Genomic DNA, 22,451 nt, shown 5'->3' with positions numbered 1-22,451 from the left:
TATATATATATATATATTAAGGTCCATTGACATATGCTATGTAGGCCTTTCACATGTGATGTATATATGTGTGGGATGGGGGCTAGGAGGGAGGATGAGAAAGGTTTTCTGCTTTTACTACTTCATAGTAGATGGTACTGTAAACATAGCAGCTATATCATCTCATATGGCCGCATTCGGGCTCAAGTTAGAGAAACATGATACTATCGTACTAACAGGCCACCATGGCAGATCAATCTCTTCTGTATGCTTCCTGTTTATTTTTTCCTTCATTCTGTGGTTATGAAATTAAAATCTAATAAAACAAATTAAAATCCAATAAAGCAAAATTTTCTTGTCTTCGTAAGTTAAGTTTGCCTTGCAAGGAGTCAAAGTAGAGATTTACTACCAATTAGTGAATCTGAAACTAAGAAGATGAGAAGTAACATGGGTATGCCTAAAACACTGCAAATGCTCTCTACCACAATCTTCACCTTTTATTACTAATAGTATGTATAGGCTATTTCCCTGACTTGAGGGCATTATTTCTTCAGAGATATCTTTAGAAATATGCACATTTTTTCTATGTAAACCTTTGCTCAATAACCTTGCAACCTATATTTTTAATGGAAAGCATCTCTATTTTTCTAAAAGGGAAACATCTAATACTATGACCAAGAAAAAAGGAAGTCCATTAATGAAACTGTCTTCACAAGTCTGTCAAACATTGCCTGCTGCTTTCCTAAAAACTTAGCTGTACATAATGCTAAACATTGATGTAGAAATTGAGCTCCTCACCAATGCTCTACAAAGCTTGTGGAAATTACTGTTTGCTTACTGTTTATACATGGCCTTCAGGAAATCTGGGATAAAAATCTGGATGTTTAAATGTTTTCCTCTTCTCTTAAACTGCTATGAATTCTAAGTAGTTCTGTAGCTTTCAGCTCCAAAGTTGTTTCTGTTTAACTTAAACATACTTAGAGACTTATAGAGAGGATATGCCTTAGAATGATAAATATCTGATTTAAAAAATTAAATATGAAAACGGTATTCAAATAGGGATCCACTGAAATATTACTCAAGTAGCTTCTAAGTAGGTAGAAGAACATAGCTGAGGTTTGAACAGAAGGCAATGTTTGAGGAAGCAAGTGAATATCCTATAGGAATAGGAACCCTAACAAGCTCCAGCTTAATGCCTATTTCCAGAGATGAGGATGTTTCCAGAAAGTGATGGCGGTGGTGGCAGTGTATGTGCTACAGGGACGGAGGAGAGTCATTAAGGAAACTGGAGGAACTTGGGCCTTGGAATTCTATAGCCTGCATAACTGGCTTTCATTCAATAGACATCGCTCCATTTAATGTCTACAATATTGAGGAAGTTGGGTAGAATCATGAGAGAGAGCAGGCCTAGATAGGGTATTTGCTTATTTAACATGTAAACTAAGATCATTGTTTAAATCTAGTTCGTCAGATTAACATTAATGAGTTAGGAAACTTGCAAGGGCCTTAAAATATTTTCAGTTTCTTTAAAGTCATGGTTTCCTTGGTTGTTTAATAAGATTGGAAATAGCTACATTTTCTAATAGTAAACTACAACAGTGTTCCTAATCAAGAGCAAAACCTCTACTTGATTCTCAGTTAAGAGGAAAGCAAAAATCTCCTAACATCCCCCTCCCCTTCTCATACACATACACATAACTGTAATTCCTTGGTCACCATCCCTACAGGTAAATAGCATAATTTGAATCTCTGGCACATAAGTTAATTGTCATATTACTGGTTGAAATATCAACAGTAGCTTAACTGAGATAAAATTTGGAAAAACAAAAGAGGCTTTCAGACAAATAAGAAAACAAGTCACATGCAAGTACCAGATGTTTATAGATGGATATTCCTTACAAATTTAAGATCACATATTTGCCACATGTTAATAGAGTAAATCTCCCAAAATTTGAATTTTGCATGTATGGGCCATTGACACCAAAGACTTCCTTTAAATAATTATTAGGCAGTATAAGTGAAGGCTAATAGACCATTTATAAATGTTATTTCTTGGCAACCAGAGCCCCCTGGAGCTGCCCGTGTGTGTGTGTGTGTGTGTAGACATTAACATCCACAGTTGGGCTGTGGTGGAGGAGGGGTTTCCTTGAGTCTTGTGCTCTGCTTTGCGGCAGTGATGGCTGGGTCGGTCTCCAAACTCTCTGACATTTTGTCACAGATGATATCCACAAGGCGCTCAAATGTTTGCTTGACATTAATATTATCCTTGGCACTTGTTTCAAAAAACTCAAATCCTAGAGGAAACACACAAAGACACAGCTTGATCATTTTACACATCCTGAAATTAACTGAGAACAGATTATGGTTTGAATGGTGATAAGGTGGTGATGGTTTAGCCATGGGTGGTTTGGGTGAGAGATCAGAGGTGGGTTTGAGACACCATTTGAGCAAATGCTACCATCCTGCTACCCATTGACCATGAACAAAATAGTTACAAAAGAGGAATCAGTGATACACATTGCATTTTTTCTAATGATTTATTGATGCTATCAACATAACTGAACATATTTAAAAATATTCCTTTGCAAGATGTACTAATGAAAACATTAAGAATCCTTAACACAGACTCAATCTTGCTATTGCTTCCTCCCACACCACTTGCAATCATTTCTAAAACTGGCTTTAGTTGGCATTTATTTATCTTCCCATTTCCATATTCTATCAATGTTATTTTCATTTTTCACCATTTTGAGGTTTAGAAGACATTATGTGTATATTCTGTTGAAAAGGAGACTTTCATGTTGTAATATAATCCAGCTCCAATATTTCTGTGTTTTCCTTGTAGCCAGCTGTCCAGTGATTTTTTTTAATTCCTCTATTAAGTTTACTGGTGGATTTTAGGTATACAATACAGTTACATTCATCATTGGGATCGCGCGTACCTATACAAGACAGTGATGATTTTGAAGAGGGCTTCTAGTAAATTTTTAGTATTTATTAGGACACGAGGTGGCAGTAAAGAGTCATAGGTGTTACTTTAAACCTACTTCAGTCTCCTGTAGGATATTTTTGAATGGTATTAGTCTAATATCCTCTGGGCTTTTGTATATTATTGAGACTATCTACTGGGTGCTGATTTTTCCATAGCTTTTAGTACCTATCATCAACACTAATTTTAAATTGATAATTTACTATATTTCAAGTGAGCAGCCAAAATTACAAGGATCGGTCTCACAAGGCTCACAAGGCTGCTGTGTGTCACCGTACTGGGTAGAAGCAACCACAGCCTGCTGCTGTACACACAATCTTATCACTCTATTGTTTGCTTTCACATTCCACTGGCAGAGCTTGCCAGTCGGTTGCCATGACAACTCCCCACAAGGCCAGCTGAGATTGCTCTGGTCCATTCAGGGGATGTTGATTTAGGATGTGTTGGGCTGAACGCAGAAAGGCTTTTCCAATGCATTCTGAATTTTACACTCGATAAATCTGTCTGGTTACATCTGGCCCTATCTCAGAGGAGCCACATAGATTCAAAATGATTAAGTCTGGTGATTTCATCTCAACTTTTGGGGCTAAAGGAAAAAGAATAGACTAATGCTTTGCATCCATGTCACAATCCCTCAGATAACCTAGAAATACTTACTGCATTTTCCTAAATGGTACTGAAGTTCAGGCAGCAAAAATCAGATCTCACGAGTCAAATTTTTTAATTATTATACTATTTGATCAAATGACTAAATCTGAGTTGGAATTTTGCTAACTACTCTGTCATTAAAATCAAAGTGAATAATTTCACTGAAGAAAACATCATTAGAGCCATGCCCTATAAAATAGAGGTGCATATTTCAAACTGTCTTTGGTTTATATTTCTCTTTCATTTTGTATCTCTGGATGATTATGTAGTTCTTTTCTAGTCTGCATTTCTTTATCTACAGGTAAGACCATCTGATGTCAACAGAGCTCCATTTGTACAGTCTATAGGGCTAGAATCCTCATCTTCCAACAAGGATCCAGACTTGGAGGAGAGCAAGTGTGGATCTAAGTAGTGTCACTGTTGCTTGTTGCTTAGATACCATAACTACTGAATTTGTATCTTTCTAGGGATTTTCTTAGTACTAACGGGACAACACTTCATGTCACAAGATACTAAGAACCCACTGAGGAAGTCAAGAAACTTAGATGAGACTTTATAGAAAAATAATCCTAGAATTTTTGTACTAAGGTATCATTTACAGGTTTATTTCTCTCAACTCTTTCCCAACCTTCTTTTATGTATTAGCATGTTCAGGAAAGCACTAAACTTGAAAGGTAACGTCACTAATTTAGCCATTGTTGAAAGATGGTAACTCACACAAGCATTTGTCAAATGTAACTTCTTTAATCTGGGGATTGAGTCACTGTGTGATACTTGTATACCACTTGAAGTCAGTAAAATGATCCTTGGTTACAAAATCCAGAATATTCTCTCCTTTTGTACCTTAATCTGAAACTCAAATACTCACAAGATGGTGTCCCAGGAAAAGAACACCATGTTATATATAACAGCACTATTTTCTCAGCATAGGTGGACAGGCGATCCTACTATGTGAGAAGGATAGATTAGCAGCCACAATACATCGAGAGCCCCATTGTCAAGACTTACTAGCCAGAACATGAGCAAGACAAATTTCTAATCTACCTTCCTTATTTATGACATTGGCCTCACTCATCTTACAAAGTTATTGTAAGGCTCAAATAAAGAAATATAAGTAAAAGCACCAAACAAATTGGCAAGTGCTACAACAATAAACTAACATTTATCGAATGTTTGTTATAGGTGACATTCAAAGCACTTTATACTTTTTAACTCAGTGTATCCATGAGTAGGTGCTTTTATTTTCTCCAGTTTATTGATAATAAAATGAAAGGACTAAACAGCTGAAAAATTTGTTCAACCAACTCTAGCTGGGCTGGGAAGTGGCAGAGCCAGAATGTGAATGACTAACCTGTAGATTCTTCTGCTTGTCCAGTTTCCCCATGGAAGGGAGCTACTATTTTGTTCTAGATAACTTGTAAGTTCTAGCTTACTAGTAATAAGCTTTCATCAGGTTAACCAATTAGAAAGTGACTGCCAAGATTCAGAACTGTCAGTAAACCTGATGAAACAATCTTTTTCATGATTCCAGAGCTTCTCTGAGATCTCAGGCTGCTTAAGATTCATCGAGATGGCCACTATGACAGCTGTACCTCTGTGCATAATTGCAGATTTATAGATAGAAAAGCTTCTAAATATTCTATTGATTGTCAATGATGGTGGCCCAAGTTTCTATAAAATAAGATACTCAAGAACAAAATGGCAATAATTAGTACTTTATCGTTTAGTCGTTTACATTCAGGAAAAATGAAAGTTGCAGTATGTAATTATCTAAGTAAATCGATGTCTTCAAATCCTTGTGTTTGCTACTCATGTAAATATGCCTTTTTTTTTTTTTTTTTTTTTTTTTTTTTTTTTTTGGTACTGAGGAGCGAACTCAGGACCTTGCATTTGCGAGGCAGGTGCAGTGCCACTATGCTAAATTCCCAGCCGATGTGCATTTAAAGATCATAACCACAAGTCCAACCACTTTTGCCTTTATTCATCTACTAAATCATGAGATTTTGTGGCTGCTACCCTGCAGTATCTCAGTGTTTTAAACCCAAACATAGCAAAATAAGCTCACTCTCAGAAATCTTTAGCTTTCCATCCACACATATCAACATCAGTGAGAAACTAGCATGCCAGTCAGTGATTCTGCAAAAAACAGATTCAAAACTTTGAAGACTGCTTCCAATTCACTGCATAAGAAAGTTGGTTCAGGAAGATAAAATAAGTAGCCCAAGGTCACACAGCAAGCTGACTGTCAAATATGACAAAGATAAATAGGTCACTGATTTAGCTTCCACTCTTGGACACCTGTCTCTCGCAGTGCTATTAATACTTTTGGCACACAAGTTTTCATCAGCTAATCAGTGAATACTTTCAAGAAGCCCTAGAAATTTTGACCAGGTTCTCATTTTCCCCTTAGGACATTTCTGACTTCTCTCTGGCAGAGACACACTGCTCCTGAGATGATGGGGTTTGTGCTGTGGTCTAGCACCTCTCTATTTTAGGTTTCTCATGTCTAATCCTGTCCTTCTAAAAGCGAATTCCAGGAACAGCAAAACACTGTCCTATATACGAGCTCTTGCTTCAAGTTCTCTTGGTGTCATGAAGTAGAACCTCGGAAAGATTTTTACTACACGTGTAAGGAAAGAAGGGGAGAACCACAAAAGTAACCTAATGCCCCCTTTTTGATGCGAAGATCACTGAAAGAGGCAGCAGAGAGAGGGTGCAAACCAGATTTCACTGGAGGGACCAAGAGGAATGATCCTTTGTTTTAACTTCATAGGATTGGAGCCCTACCTGTACTAGAATAACCTAAAATGCCTGCAAACTTCTAAACTCCAACCAAGACATTCTGAACTGGAATCAGGGATGGGGTAACGAGTCCTCCGAACACACATCTTAACAGGCTGCTGAGGTTTCCTATGCACACAAAAGGGTAAGATTCACTCTCCTCTGGACGTTCATGTTCATAGCAGCATAATTGAAAGTAGACAGAAAGGAGAAACAGGTGAGTATAGACCTATGAATGGAGAAACAAAATGTGATTTACACCAGCAGTAGCAGTTTTTTAACCTTAAAAAAAGGAAATTTTGATACTTGTTATTATATGGATAACATTTCAGGACATTAAACTAAGTGAAATAAGCTAGTTCCCAAAAGGAAAATAGCATATTGTTCTACATAGGAGGGGTAACTAGAGTAGCTCAATTCGCAGAGATAAAGTAGAATGATGGTGGCCACAGGCTGGGGGAAGGGAAATGGGGGACTCATAGGTACCGAGTTTCAGTTTTGCAAGGTAAAAAGAGATTGGATGCACAAAAATGCATGTGTACTTCACATTACTGAACCATATACCTAAAAGTGATTAAGAAGGAGACTTTTACACTATGCATATTTTAATACAATTAAAAGTATTCACTATCTTCATACGCTACTGGAAAAAAAAATCACATGATGAAACCTCTTCGGAAAACAGTGGGCCGTTCCTCAAATGGACCCATCAATTCCTCTCCTAGATATGCCCCCAAGAGAAATGAGCACACACGTTTACATAAAACATGTACACAGAAGCTTACAGCATAATTAGTTAGAATAGCTACAATGTTGAAACAGTCCAAATGTTCATCATCTGATTAATGGATAAACTATAGCTTATCCATATCATGGGAAAGTATTCATCCATAAAAAGTTACGAAGTATCGACACATTCTACAACATGGATGAACATTAAAGAGTATGCTAAGTAAAAGAAGCTAGACACAAAGGACCATACATTATATGATTCATTTCATCTGTAATCTTCACAATAGGTTAACCTATAGAGACAGGAACCAGGCTAGTGGCTACCTAGGGAGAAGTCAGAGAAAGAGGGGTAAGGGGGAGTAAATGCTAAAGGGAATGGAGTTCTTTTCTGGAGTGATAAAAATCTTTCACAATTGGTTGTGATGAAGGTTGCATAGCTCTGTGACTATGATAAAAATAACCTCACTTTATATGGGAGACCTGTGTAGTATGAGAATTATATTTCAATAAGGCTCTTACATATTTTGAAAAGAGTCACTGTTCTATATAAACAGGAATGTGTGTGGATCTTAGACATCTCTCCAGAAGGAAAACCCAATGCCCTATTGGGAAAATCAGCTAAGTGAATGGCAGAGTCCTTTGTTAGAAACATCTGCTACCCTCACACAACTCCTTACTAGAGATGCTTAGGACCGACCCTTTTTGCTCTGGCCTCCCTGCAGATAGAAGAGAAGCTGCTTTATCTAGGAGGGCACTTCGAGAACTTCCTGTTGAACGTGAGGAGCATGAATTTCATGGCTCGGGTCTAACTTGCTGGCATTGCGCTCTACTGTGCTCACTGAGTAGAGAAATCTGCAGAGAAGTCTGGCACCCATTTACACGGATCACGGGGCATCAAGAGGGCCTGCAAGACCAGAGCATGCTGTTCCTTGAGGTGGTGGGCTCCAAGCCTCCAGAGAAGTCACAGTACCTCACAGAGACTCCCTTCTACTTGTGATTGTGCTGTATTAATGTTAACCATCCCTTATTCCAGTGCATCAACTAACACAGTCTTATAGGTGATACTTCCTTCTCACATCAATAACTATACCATATTGTGAAATGTCATTTGTTTTCATAAGATATTCCGCAGATTCTTGCTCTTTTTATCATCTCAGGAAACTCCTCAACACCAGATGGGCTCTATGGTCTTTTAAGCTTCACTTTGAAAGAAAAACTACAATTACTATTTTTTTTCCTGCAACATAGTTACTAATATCATAGTGCAGTAAATCATCCCTACTTATTAAAACTGTATGTTCTTAAGTTTTTATTCTCAGACTCCCAATTGGATCCTCTATTTCCAATGCCTTCAATTCCCTTTGCTGTGGAATTGGATAAACCAGAGCTGCAAGGGAAGGCCATCCTGCTACTGAGTGGGTGACAGTTGGACCTGAAGTAAGGACTGCTGAACAGTAGGACAAGCTCTCATATTAGATTGTCCCATACTGGGCCCCAGTTGGGAGGCAGACTTTAGTAGGAGTAGTTAAGGATTTTGACCCATTTTCCTGAAGAAGAGCCAAAGAAAGAAGACCAAACCAGGGAGAAGCAAGAACAGGAGCTGAGTCAAAGGTTAGTGTTGAAAAAAAAAAATCTGTCCTTAAATTCTTGTCTTGAACAAGGCGTGGCCAGACGGTAGGATTCTTCAGGGGCTCTGACAATTCCTGCCTCATGTAGAGCAGATTTCCTTCCCTTCCAGACACAGCTGGACCCTTTCACATATGGAAAAAGCACGCTGGAAGAAAGAGCTGAGTGTGAGTTTGCAGTTGTCAGGGCTGCACAGTCCAAATCCTTCTCAGCTTAGTAAAATTCAGGTTCCACAGCCTAACATTCACTTACCACATTTATGGGACTTCTCTTTCACTGTGATCCGAGACCTACATCCACATACCCCAGCCCTCCACTTCAGCCAAACTTGTCCTCCTCGTCTGTTGATGCCTCCACAGAATTCCTGCCGCATATCTGCCCACTCACATTTTGCTTTGAAGCAATCCTCTCCCCATTCCAATTTAGCCCTCAAGGTAGAGCTCACTGTGTTCACTGGCCCTCAAACTGCTGAAAATTTAATCTTGGGCAAAACTTTAAAAACATTTAGGAAGACTTTATGAACAAATCCTCAGTAGCATGGGAACTAGCAGAAAGAATCAACAACTGAGATCTCATCTTATTAAAAAGCTTCTGCACTGCAAAAGAAACCATCAACAGAACTCAAAGACACCTACAATGTGGGAAAAAATTTTTATCAGATGCTCCTCCTATTATCTAGAATATATAAAGAACTCAAACAACCAGCTCTCCAAATATAAAGACCCATTTAAAAAATGGGCATCTGAAGCCCATAGACTGAAAGTGAAAGGATGGAAAACAATTCTCCATGTGACAGGAGCCCAGAAAAAAGCAGGGGTAGCAATCATATTTGCATACAAAGCAAATTTCACACCAAAACTGATTCTAGTATTATAGATGTAGGACGGTACTGTATCATACCTCTGTGAATGTAAAATATCTTGTACCTGCTTTATGATTCATAGTAGTGACTGTGCTTTATCCCAGCTATTTTTAAAGATATTACTCTAGAATGTTCTCTTTCCAGATGATGATTAAGATGCTAATAAAAAAAATGGTGCCAGGTACCACAACAGCAGCAGAACTTTGCTGTTATCTGGATATTATTCTTTTGTTTGTTTTTTTGTTTTTATTTTTTTAATGGAATGTGCTGAATGTCTATAATTTTGTTTAGATGACTACAGAACCTGGAGAAGCTGTTGCTGCTATTGATGCATAACATTCTGCTATTATTGGTCTTTTTATATAAATAAATAAATATATATATTTATTTTGGGAAACTTTGTGCTGTCAACTTTGGAAAAAGTTATCCCAATTTACTGTGTTGAGTTGGCATTGTACAGAATTTGACAGCCATATTGGTCTAGAAATGTTAATTTATTTTTATTTTTATTTTTTTCCATTTGTACAGGGGTAATGCACTGTATTAAATATGTAAGGTCATGTCTACATGGGTTTGACTACAGAAACTAATAAAGTATACTCTAAATAATGAAAAAAAGAATAAGATAAGACTATAAGAGCAAGAAGCAATTTAAATATGTTCAGGAACCCTTTTCATCTTCAGAATTAAGGAGTATTTTAATCTTACATCATTGCTTGTTCTGTTTTACTTTCCTTTATAGTTTTATTTTAGGATTCCCTATTTTTAATGTTCATACAGAGATTTCTTTAACTGAAATACCAAATAGTTTCTCTGGTGTGAAACACTATAATAGTACACAGGATCCTAATGAGATAATTAATAATGTGAAATAGGAAGTTAAGGGATAAAGGTGTAGGGAAAGTGGGAAGGGTAGGGGAAAGGTAATAAGGGAGAGAAAAAAATATGAGAAATTGAAAAAATGGAAATGAAGTGTTTGTAAATGGGGAGAAGGGAGGGCAGGAACAAGGGAAAAAATGAGAATCAAGACTAATCATGTAAAGGTACAGGATCCCAATAATGAATGTAACTGTATTGTATACCTAGATTGTACCAATAAACTCAATAAAAAGAAAAAAAAATGGGTATCTGAAATCAACAGACATTTCTCAGACAAAGAAGTAAAAGCAGCAAGTAAATATATGAAAAAACGTTCAACATCACTGGTCATTTGAGAGATGCAGATGAAAACAACACTGAGATTCCACCACACCCCACAGGCTGCTATCAAGAAATCAAACAATAACAAAATGTTGGTTGGGGTTGTAAAAAGAAAAAAAAATGGGTATCTGAAATCAACAGACATTTCTCAGACAAAGAAGTAAAAGCAGCAAGTAAATATATGAAAAAACGTTCAACATCACTGGTCATTTGAGAGATGCAGATGAAAACAACACTGAGATTCCACCACACCCCACAGGCTGCTATCAAGAAATCAAACAATAACAAAATGTTGGTTGGGGTTGTTGGGAGAAAGGAACCCTTCTCCATTGCTGGTGGGAGTGCAGACTGGTGCAACCACTATGGAAATCAATATGGAGATACCTCAAAGATGGGACTAGATGGGACTAGAGGTTCCATTTGACCCAGACATCCCTCTGCTAGGTATCTTTCCAAAAGAATTAAAAGAATCATATCACAGAGATATATGTGCACTTATGTTTATAGTGGCATAGTTTGTAATAGCTAAAACTAGGAAACAGCTCATTTGCCCATCAGCTGGAGACTAGATAAAGAAGATGTGGTTTTTCTATAAAATGGAATACTACTCAGCCATAAAGAATGAGGAATTAGATTCATTCAAAGGAAAATGGATACATATTGAGGATATATTCCTAAGTGAAGTAAATAAGTCACAAGTGTAAATACCGAATAGTTTCTCTGGTATGCAAAACTATAATAGTACATAAGATCTTAACGAGCTAATTGACAATGTGAAATAGAAAGAAAAGGGCTAAAGGTATAGGGGAAGTGGGAAGGGTAGGGGAAAGGTAATAAGGGAAAAATATATATATGAGAAAATGAAAAAATGGAAATAAAGTGTTTGTAAATGGGGAGGGGAGGAGGGAGTGAAGGGACAGCAAGAAAAAGGGGAAAAAATGAGAAGCAAGACCTGTCCTGTAAAGGTACAAAATCCCAATGATGAATGTAACTGTACTGTATCCCTAAAATGTACCAATAAACTCAATGAGAGAAAAAAAATTAGGAGTTTCCCCATACACATTCAGTTTCTGGCCTATCTTTAAACCTCATACTAAATCTGCTAAGCCTGTGAGCGCACACCCTGCAGTTGGCATCCTTCAGATAGCATTCTCTCTCCAGCTGACTGCCGGACCCCACACTCACAAGCTAAAAGAGGAAATTTTACTTTAGTGCACTGTTGGTAGAGGTTTCCATCCATAGTCACTAGTTCCAAGGCAGCGAAGCATGGCAGAGAAGAAACAGTTCATGGCATTGCAGGCAGGAAGCAGTGAGATTCCCTTCTTTCCATTTTCATTCCATCCAGGATACAAGCCTATTGGCTGGGGCCACCCATACCCGGGAAGGGTCTTTCTCCTTCAGTAAATCCATCATCCACACCCAGGACCACTCTGAACAAATCAGCAGACAGATTCACTTTCATACACCCATGATACAGTCACTCCAGAAAGCCCCACCAATGAGTGCCAGAGATCTGGGGAGGACAGCTACGTAGAAGCCATAACATGAAATCCACGTTTCAGTTGGTTGTCTTTGTACTTGCATGTGCGTTTCTTGGCATCCATTTTTATTAAAAGTGGGGAAATGAAAGCTACACAGAGAAGGGCTTCTTGTTTCAAGAGAAAGAGGAAAGCATCCCATTAATTTTGTGAAAATGTTTTTCTATGTATTCAATCTGCAAGCAAATCGTGTTTGAATCTTACACCTGGATGCTTTACTCATTTAATTATTTACATCACCCGCCTGTTCTCTGCTGATATTTGAATTTGAAGACTTTCAGATCTAGCTGAGTTGCCTTCTGGATATAGGGTCTTACCTGATGATACTAGACTAGGAATTATCTAATTCCTGTCAATTCTTTTTTTTAATCTTAAATTTGGAACTTAGTTGCTGCTTTATATAAGGTATGCATTTACATAACATTAAATCCAACCTTTTAGCCATTTTAACAGTGTGCAGTTTAGTGTTTTTTAGTAAATTCACAATGTTATTCCACCATCACTATTAATATAATTCCAGAGCCTCACCATTTCCTCTCAATAAATCCTGTATTATAAGCAGTCACACCCCATTTCCTGCACCCACCCGTACTAGATGTATTTTGTTCTGCAGATAGATTTACACCTCATATGGTGTTCTCCATATATCTTGAAATATCTAACACAGTTGGTGCCCCGTGGATGTTGTCTAATTAATAAGTTGATTGTCGTTAATTGACTGGGAGAAGCCAGTAGGGCAGAAGTGGGGTGAAGAAATGAAAGGAAAGAGAATCACTTTTTTCCTCATAAAGGGGGACTAAACCTGTAAGCAATTTTGTCAGCCACATTTTTTCCAGATGGAGTTTGCAAGCATGGAATTCCACATAATAGGATTTTGGATTTGCCCTGTGGGAAATACATGATATAAAACAAATTAAACTAGCTCTAATCACTCAGGAGGAAAACCGCATTTCTGAAAAATGTGAAGAAGTGAAGGCTATTACACTTCAATGCCTGAACCACTCCTAGGAGAAGTCAACTTCTGTTAGATTGATTTTAATAAAGAGATAAGGATCATTTATGAATGCCAGAGTGGCTATTTATATGCAAACAGGCACAAAGTGTTTCTTAAAGAGTTTGTGCTCTTAAATTTCTTAAATATTCCCTTTGTAACTTCAGATATTGTAATAGGTTTTCAATGGTAAAGGAGTCAATTTCCAGGTAAGCCTATTTATGAATTATCAACAACAAAAAAATCAAATCAATTTATTGTATGGGATTGTTTATGTACTAGAAATTATATGCATTATCAATAGATTATTTGTTTTTTAAATTAAACATTGGCATATTTTAGGCATACATAATGATCACATCCATCATAGGGAATTTTGTACCTGTACATGACATATCTTGAGTTTTTTTTCTTCTCATTCCCCTACTCTCTTCAACCCCTCTTCCCTCACTTACAGAAGCTTTGTTTCCATTTTTCCTTCTTTTCTCATTTTATTTCTTTTCTCTTCCTTCCTTTCCTCCTCCCCTCTTCCCTAGTTCTGTTTCCCATTTGAATATTTTCTTCCTATTTCACAATATCAATTATACATTTCAGTCCTTATTTACACTTTCGGTTTCTCACACCCAAGAAACAATATGGTAATTACACATGTATATCCAATTCATTTCACTTAAGAAATATAGTCTCAAGGTCCACCCATTTAGCTATTAATGTCTGAAGCTCATCCTTCTTTATGACAGAGTAGTACTGCATTGTGTTAAAAAACCCAACTCTTCTTTATCCATTCATCAGTTGATGGGTGTTTGAACTGTTTCCAATATTTAGCTATTATACACTGTGCTGCTATACACATGGGTGTGCATACATTGCTGTGTTATGATGTTTTTAATTCTTTTGGGAAGAAACCAAGAGGAGAAATAGCTGGGTTGAATGGAACCTCTAGCTTTAGTTGTTTGAGTAATCTACACACTGATTTCCAGAGATTGAACCAGTCTACACTACCACAAACAGTGAAGAAGGGTTCCTTTTTTCCTGGAGCCCCACTTGCATTAGTTATTTGTTGGTGTGTTGATAATAGTCATTCTTTCTAGAGTGAGATGGAATCTCAGCATTGTTTTAATTTGTATCTCTTGAATGACCAGTGATGTTGAACATTTTTGCATATATTTATTTGTCATTTCTACTTCTTTATCTGAGAAATGTCTATTCATTTCAGATGCCAATTTTAGGATTGGGTCTTTAAATTTGGGGAGTCTAATTTTTTGAGTTCTTTATATATTCTATATATTTGTCCTTTGAGGAACAGCTGGCAAAAATGTTTTCCTGTATTGTGCGTTGTCTCTTCACTTCGATGGTGGTTTCTCTCGCTCTGCAAAAGCTTTTTAATAAGATGAGATCCCAGTTGTTTTCTTTGTGATATTTCCTGTGCATTCAGGGTATTGTTCATAAAGTCTTTGCGTACACCAAGGTCTTCAAGAGTTCTGTCTATTTTATCTTCCAAAAGATTTAGTGTTTCTCTTTTAATATTTGGATCTTTGATCCATTTTTATTTTAGTTTAGTGCATGGTGAAAGATATGGGTCTAGTTTTAACCTCCCTATCTTTTTTCAGTGAAGGTGTTTGGCTCCTTTGTCAAAGTTAAGGTGGCTGTATATATCAGGAGTGGTTTCTGCATCTTCTTTTCCATTCCACTGGTCCTCAGGTCTGTTTTCTGCCAGTACTTTGCTGTTTTTATATAATAGCTTTGTGATGTAATTTCAAGTCAAGGGCTGTGATAGCAGGTTATTTTTGCTGTGATATGCGGCATATATTATATATTTTCAAGTAGCAGAGCTCAGGGTAATGATATTTCACTATAATATCAAAGGACGTGGGAATCTTAACTATAACTAACATTTCTAAGGACAGGTCGAGGTCAAGAAATTTCACTAGAGATTTCGGTAGCCAGGAGGAAAGATACAGAGCTGTGGGAATTTCTGGCATGCCTTACTATGTCTGAAGCCTGGGAACAACTCTGAAACATGCACTGCCTTACATACGCTATGACACAAAACTTGCCAAAAATTTATATAGAAAAATTTATATAATGTAGACTATTGTCTACACATTCATCCCACATGCACGGGCTACATAACACATGCAGGTCACTAGCAAGTGGAAGGCCTAGGGAAAAGCCTGACCTCAGCCATCTTGACTACTCTGACCACACACACACGCGCGCACACACACACACACACTGTGGTATGTGTAGATCAAGTACCTTATTACATATTTTGTATTTATTTCCTAGTTGTGGAATTAGCTCCGTGGAATTGAGAAAAGTGTTTGAGTCACACATGTGATAAACAGGGACAAGAATTTAAGTCTGACTCTGCATGGTAACCTATGCACATTCCCAATGTCTTCATGCATCCTGTTTCCACATATTCTATGGTCCACCTAATATTATAGAGTAATAACTGTTGGCTTCAGCCGGGTGTAGTGGCGCACGTCTGTAATCCCAGCACTTGGGAGGCTGAGGCAGGAGGATCACTGTGAGTTTAAGAACAGCCTGGGCTACACAGTGAGTTCCTGGTCAGTCTCAACTACATAGTGAGACCCTGTCTCAAAAAACTAAAACCAAAACCAAAACTAAAACAAACCCCCAAACCAAAACCCAAACAAACAAACAAACCTGTTGGCTTCACAAGAATATTTGTAAGGAATTTTTTTTCCATCCCAAGTAATATGTAGGGTATTCATGTTTGCTAATTCTTAACATCAGGAAATTCCTAAATCTAATTCCTTTCATAGGTAACACAGTCTTCCTCCTTCCTGCCCACAGGGGACACAGAAAACTACACAAAGTTTACCTAAATGATTTTTATCATATGAGGATAAATTCTGAAAGTTATAATGAAATCATCTCTTCTCTTGATAAAGCTTGTATCTGGAAAAGGAACGGTCTAAAAGCAGCTGGTTTGTTCATTGAACACTCAGAGCTGAGAACAAGATGATGAATCTTAGTTTTTAAAGCTCTTTCTTTTAACGGCAGCTTCTTTGTCAAATAAAGCCAATCCAGGTGAATGCCAGTTAATTAAAGTCAAAGGTAAAAAAGAAAAAGAATAGGGCACAGTATCTAGATTTAATGGGAAAATCTGATGATTTTTCACGGGTAAGATATCATTATTTGGAGGAGGGTCCTTGGAATTTGGGATTGAGACTAGAAAATGTCATCTGCTGAGAATAAAGCTACTAAGCAAGTGCCACAAAGTGCATGTGAAGAAGCACATGCAGAAGTGACCTGTACCAAGATAAGATTAATAAGTAACTTTCTGGTGAGAATGAGATACTTTCTAAAGCCTGGAAAAGAACTAGGGTGTCTGCCAAATGTCCAACATTGAAGGAAAGAATTCTCTTTTACTTGTAGTCTAAAGAATTAAAAATTTTCAAGGTGAGGTTCTCAAGGTAAAATGGAGTTGGTCTGCACAGAGTGAAGTAAGAAGAGAGTCAAGGATTCAGTGCCCGGTGTAGTCCAGGAGAGGGGGTTCCTGTCCTGAACTGTGTGGGAATGCAGGGTTGCCTGGCCACTCTACCAGGATAAGGAAGCACCGGCCTGGCACAGAGTAAGCACGTGCTAGGACAAGGGAACATGCAAACGTCACTGGAATCCTTTTCTTCTATCCAGAGCCATGGAGAAATCTTATGAAATTGTCTTTCAAGAATATTTTTTCTATCAATAAAAGGGTGCTCTGATTATTTGAAAGGAATACAGACAGCCCTTGAATTACAATGATCTGACTTACACATTTGTAATTTTACAGACGGTACTATGTTTCTCACTGAATATAATAGTTAATGAATGACCCAAGATACTCAATCAATACTATTATAAAGTAGCCTCTGTGTTAGCTGATTAGACGTAGCCTAATGTGTGCTGAGCATATTTAAGGTAGGGAAAGCCAATCTATGATGTCTGGTAGGTTGGATGCATTAAATACACTTTGAATTTAACAGTATTTTCAATTCAGGATAGGCTTACTGGGGCACAATGTTGTGGCAAATCAAGAAGTATCTATTACCAACTCCTGGCATTTGAATTCATCGGGGCAAATATTGGTAGGTATTTTAAACTAGAATGCATCCCTTGTAAATTTGGTCAGTGTTTTTTGTTCTCCACTGCCTAGTCATGGTAAATTCACCACAAGAGAAGAAAATAATACCGGCCAGGGTGCAAAGCTCATGAACAAGTCTGGACCTCTGCCAACTGCTTCCCCTAAGTATATATTTCACAGTTCAGTATAAACAAACGCCCTCGAGTTTAGCTCTTTCAACCCCTAACACTTAGAAGATTAAACACTATCTGGATGATGCATTTCTGCAGTGTTTGAGATCAAAATGATGTAGTTTATATTCCTTACATCTGATGTTAATTTTTGGTAAGACTGATACTAGTACTTTTGTGTTTTTAAGAACCAAATAAAAAATGAAGCCAGCAGCATATGCAGATCTTTTTTTATGTGGAACTGGATTAATTTTTAAACATTTCACATAATGGGTCTATAAATCTGTATTTATGGAAAGAAGGCACAATTTGGAAGACCATCCTAAGACAAAAAGCAGTGGTGGGATTCTGAGCCAAATTCAAGAAAAATGAGGGATGGCTAATTTGTGGGATAAGGCAGGAGAGAAGCAAATATGAAGCAGGTTACAAGATAAGCTGTGACACACCAATGGCAGGAGGGTAATGGGAGTCTGGAAGCTCTTCAGCAAGAGATTTTGCACAGGGGTGGCCTTTACAGCAGTTGGACTCGTGGGAATAGGGTCAAATATTGGTAGAGATCTGGACTAATGAAAAGTACAGGAAAAACCATATAGATGAGTGGAGTTGACTAAAAAAAAGCAATGAGCAAATCAGGGATTTGCCAGGGTTTTGATGATTTACTCTGGGGGACAGAAGTTGTGTAGAGATTTAGAAGGAAAACAGTGTGCAAAGCCCTGAGTTGGTGTGTACCCCTCAAGGGTACTGTATGGCCCAGGGGTCTTGGGCCAGAGGGTCAAAGCATTTGTCATTCAAACTGAGTCACTTTTGAGATGGAAAAGAGAGTTATGGATGTTTATACTGGGAAATGAGCATCAAGTGGGACTGTCCTAAGCATTCTGGGGTGTGTGACCACTTTATTGAAAGGAGCATACACATTCTGAGGAATGAATTTCAGCTTCCAGTAAAGAGAATAGAGCTCTATAGGTTAGGAGACACAGACCAAGAGTTAACAGAACTTGAGGAGCACAAGGGGTCTGAGGATCAAGAGGAAGTAAGAGTCTGGTTTTTGCTAAAGCTATGGGAGTAGTCACACCTAAACAAACCAAACACATTAAAATGCGCTCCTGGTTTATTTTATACCATACTTAGGCAAAGTGAACATGAGCCAGGGCAAATAACGATAGGTAGTTCTGCTTCTCCACAGCCAGTTGGGTGCAGCCAGGTGCTGAGAACATTTAAATAACACTGGAGGGACTCTGCTGAATCCAGAAGTTGGCAATCCTCTTTCTTTCATAAATACTACAATTAAGATTTCAATAAATCTTCGGAGGCTGCTGAAGAACAGTCAGTGCAAATTTGGAGCAGGCGGTTTGAGTTTTAAAAATAGGCTGCAGGGCAATGCTAGTAGTCTCATTAGAGTCCTCAACCTGGCTTTCTTATAGGATTGTTTTTGCTGGGACAAGGAGAAAACAATAAAAAAAAATTGAAGGAAAAAAATCACCCTTCATTAAATTGGCATGGCTGCAGGCAGTGCTGTGAATCTGAAGCTTAAGAGGAAAGCTTGAAAAATGGCCAATGTGGGAGTAAGTCTACCACTAGGGCTGTTCCTGTTCCTCTGGCTTTGGTGCTTTGCTAACTAAATGGCCCTTGGCAAGTCAAATTCACACTTTAATGACAGACTGAAGCCTATGAAGTGAGAATAGCTATAAAAAGGCACTCACCACCAACCCGGCAAACCACTAGCAGTCTTTTGCTTAAGAGAAGTTTAACAATGAAGACAAACAGCCTTGACCACCAGTTATTTCAGTTTGCTTCACAAAAGTTTTTTTTGTAGGGCAGGAATTTTGTCTTACTGTTCTCTTTCTCCCAGTGCCTGGCCAATAGTTGTTGCTCACTAATAGTGAAGGTAAAGATGAATGGGTGAATGAATAAACAAATAAATACTGAAATGTAAAGTATTCTTGAATTCTGTGTTGAAGCCTTTATTTTCTGCTTCCACAGAGAAATAAATTAGTGTGGCCCACCACAATTTGGGTAAGGAGTCTTTGGCTCATCTATTTTAGCTCGGTGGATTTTTGTGCAATTCCAAGTGGCTTTTCTAAATTCTCATTGGAACCATTAGGTATGACTTGTTATACAACCTCACATTCCTTTTCTGATCCACAAAAGCCTTTTTAAAAGGTATTGTCCAATTAGCCAAGGGAAGAAGGCTAGGGAGCATGAGAGGGTCAGTGTGAATCCACCTGGAACCCCAGCTCCCTCTGGCTGAGCAGAAGATGCCAGCCATGAAAGCAGCAACAATTACAGCTTCCCTCTCTTGTCTGGCTGGGCAAATATGCATTGCTTTTTTTCCCATAGATCAGAGTGTTTCTCAATCATGTCTACACAATGGGATAACCAGAGACTTAAAAAAAAAATAGTGATGTTTAGGTACCAGCCCTGTGATCCCAGACGGCTTGGGATGTGGATTTGGCATGGAATTTTTAAAAGATTCCTAGGTTATTAAAATGTTCAGCCAAGGTTGAGAATCCTTCCTCTAGATTCTAACTCCCTTCTAAATTTGTTTTCCTCCCACTGATTTGGCCCCGTTTGGTTTGATTATCTCCTATGTCTCATAATCTCTGCTAATCTCAGTCTCACAGCAGGCTGGGATGGCTCTCAAGACAAATAAAACAGCACACTGCATGATACAATATCTTGAGTTTTAAAAATGTAGAAGAGAACTTCCTTAAGTAGTCTGACACAGTGCTTCCCTAAAATTGTATTTTAAAGGCACTGAGAAATTGCTGTACATTTTAGTGGTAACTATGTATCTCAGTGTTAATACCTATGGTCCATGGACAGCACGGGATGGATGTCATTTTCTAGTTCATTAGTTGGGAAAATACAAAAAAAACAAAAACAAAAACTGATACATTTGTTACAGAGCATGTATTTGAATAAAACTGCATTTAAAATGATTTATGTTTAATAATAATCTTTCTGGCACCTTTCACTGGATCATAAAGATGACTAGAAGATTTTGAAGTCTAAGAACAGTTTGAATAGGTTTACCAGCTATGTATGCTCCCATTTCCACCCAGACTTTAGAAAACTAAATTCAGTCAAGACCTGTAATGTGTCTCAAGGTTGTGCCAAGGTTAGGATGACTATAGTGGAGCTTGCAGCAGTGGGAAATGAGACACTGTGCTGGTAATTCTCCTTGGTGGAAAATGTATAAAGAGAAACTGGTCGCTTAGGCTCAGACCACTTGAATCCATAGGTTCAGGGGTCCCACAATCATGATTCACATTGCAGCCTCTGACTTTCTCTCTTTTTTACCTGGGTTGGAAATGAGAGACGGGGGATGCAAATTTCAGAATTCTAAAGGCAGAGTTCCCCAGGTAGGCACCCGGGCTCAGACTCAGTAGCAATCAAAACCATTGTTACTCAAAAGATGTACTTTCCTGTCTGGATTGTAAAGATGTTCTAGTCACCTTGATCATTTTTTCTCCAGGACTGATACAAGGCATGTAAGGCAGCATGGTCAGTAGGCCTGAAATCTGACTCTTGACAGAACAAAATCTAAACTCTCTGTACTAGCCATGGCAGATCTTCATTTGATTTATCCTTTGGGAAAACAAATACATATTCTTCCATGTCTCTTCCCACCTCCAGAGGTAGCCGGTAGCACCAACACATTATTATGGAAAAGATTATGCATTTGTCTTAAGTTTACAGCTTTCTTTTTTGGTACAGGAATCAAACTCAGGACCTTGAGCTTGCAAGGCAGGTGCAGTAGTACCACTGAGCTAAATCCCCAGCCCTTACCTCTTTCTATTTTAAGAGAAATTTGCTTAAAGGAATTGTTCCATTAAGCTAGTATTTATCAAATTGATATGTGTCAGAGTTCATAGTCATAAAATATGTCTTTTTTGTCAATCTTTATATTCCTTTCTGCACACCCCCACCTGAGAAACAGGGTCTCACTAAATTGCCGAGACTGGCCTTGAACTTGTGATGCTCCTGCCTCAGCCTTCCAAGCACTCAAGACTACAGGGGTGTGCCACCATGCTGTTTTAACATGCTTAAAATAAGTAACTGCATACTCATTACATAGGAAATCATTAGTGAAAGGCACATACCTATTAATCCCCCCAAAATATCCCTTCCCTTTGAACATGTGTATCCCATTGTTTTTGTCACTTTCTGGAGCAGTTCTGGAAGTCTGCTGGTGTCTTAAGGAGCTGTGGTAAAGGAGCTGTGGTAAAAAAATACAGTGAATGCTACAGCCAAGTGCCATCCAGTGGCAAGGCAGACTTGTAAGAATATATGGTGTGCTCTCATCCATTGGATCTGGCACCGTGTGACTTCTGTCCCTTCCCCAAAGTCAAAATGAACATGAAAGGTAAAATTCCAGGACAGGCAGGGAGTTCTGACAAGGCAACTGAAGACATGAAAGAGGACTTCCAAGCCGGGCGTGGTGGCACATGCCTGTAATCCCAGCACTCAGGAGGCTGAGGAAGATCGCTGTGAGTTGGAGACCAGCCTGGGCTACATAGTAAATTCCAGGTCTGTCTCAACTACATAGTGAGACCCTGTCTCAAAAAAAAAAAAAAAAAAACCAAAAAAAAAAACAAAAAAGCCCCCACAAAAACCAAAAAAAAAAAAAAAAAAACCAAAAAAAAAAACAAAAAAGCCCCCACAAAAACCAAAAAAAAAAAAAAAAAAACCAAAAAAAAAAACAAAAAAGCCCCCACAAAAACCAAAAAAAAAAAAAAAAAAACAACCAAAAAACAAAACAAAAAAGCCCCCACAAAAACCAAAAAAAAAAAAGAGTACTTCCAGCATTGCTTCAGAAAATGTCAAGAATAATAGGACAAG

At 38.0% G+C, this 22,451-nt stretch overlaps 1 protein-coding gene across 6 annotated transcripts in view; it reads right to left on the bottom strand.

The window, feature by feature from the left end:
* The window catches only part of Rab3c (RAB3C, member RAS oncogene family), a 267,116-nt gene that overhangs the window by 8,551 nt on the left and 236,114 nt on the right, over positions 1-22,451 (bottom strand). For 4 of the 6 annotated variants that reach the window (XM_033760987.1, XM_033760994.1, XM_033760992.1 and 1 more), the window contains one exon: positions 939-2,273. In XM_033760987.1, coding sequence (XP_033616878.1) covers positions 2,086-2,273 — 188 coding nt within the window. In that variant the 3' untranslated portion in view covers positions 939-2,085. Of the gene's footprint in view, positions 1-938; positions 2,274-22,451 lie in introns of those variants that run through there. The other 2 variants (XM_010626911.2, XM_010626912.2) reach the window with 1 other exon arrangement.

This window comes from Fukomys damarensis, unplaced genomic scaffold (genome assembly GCF_012274545.1).
Source record: "Fukomys damarensis isolate Sample0158 unplaced genomic scaffold, DMR_v1.0_HiC HiC_scaffold_1, whole genome shotgun sequence".
NCBI lineage: Eukaryota > Metazoa > Chordata > Mammalia > Rodentia > Bathyergidae > Fukomys > Fukomys damarensis.
Note: the sequence above shows the minus strand (reverse complement) of the source record. Positions and strands in the feature narration are given on the sequence as shown.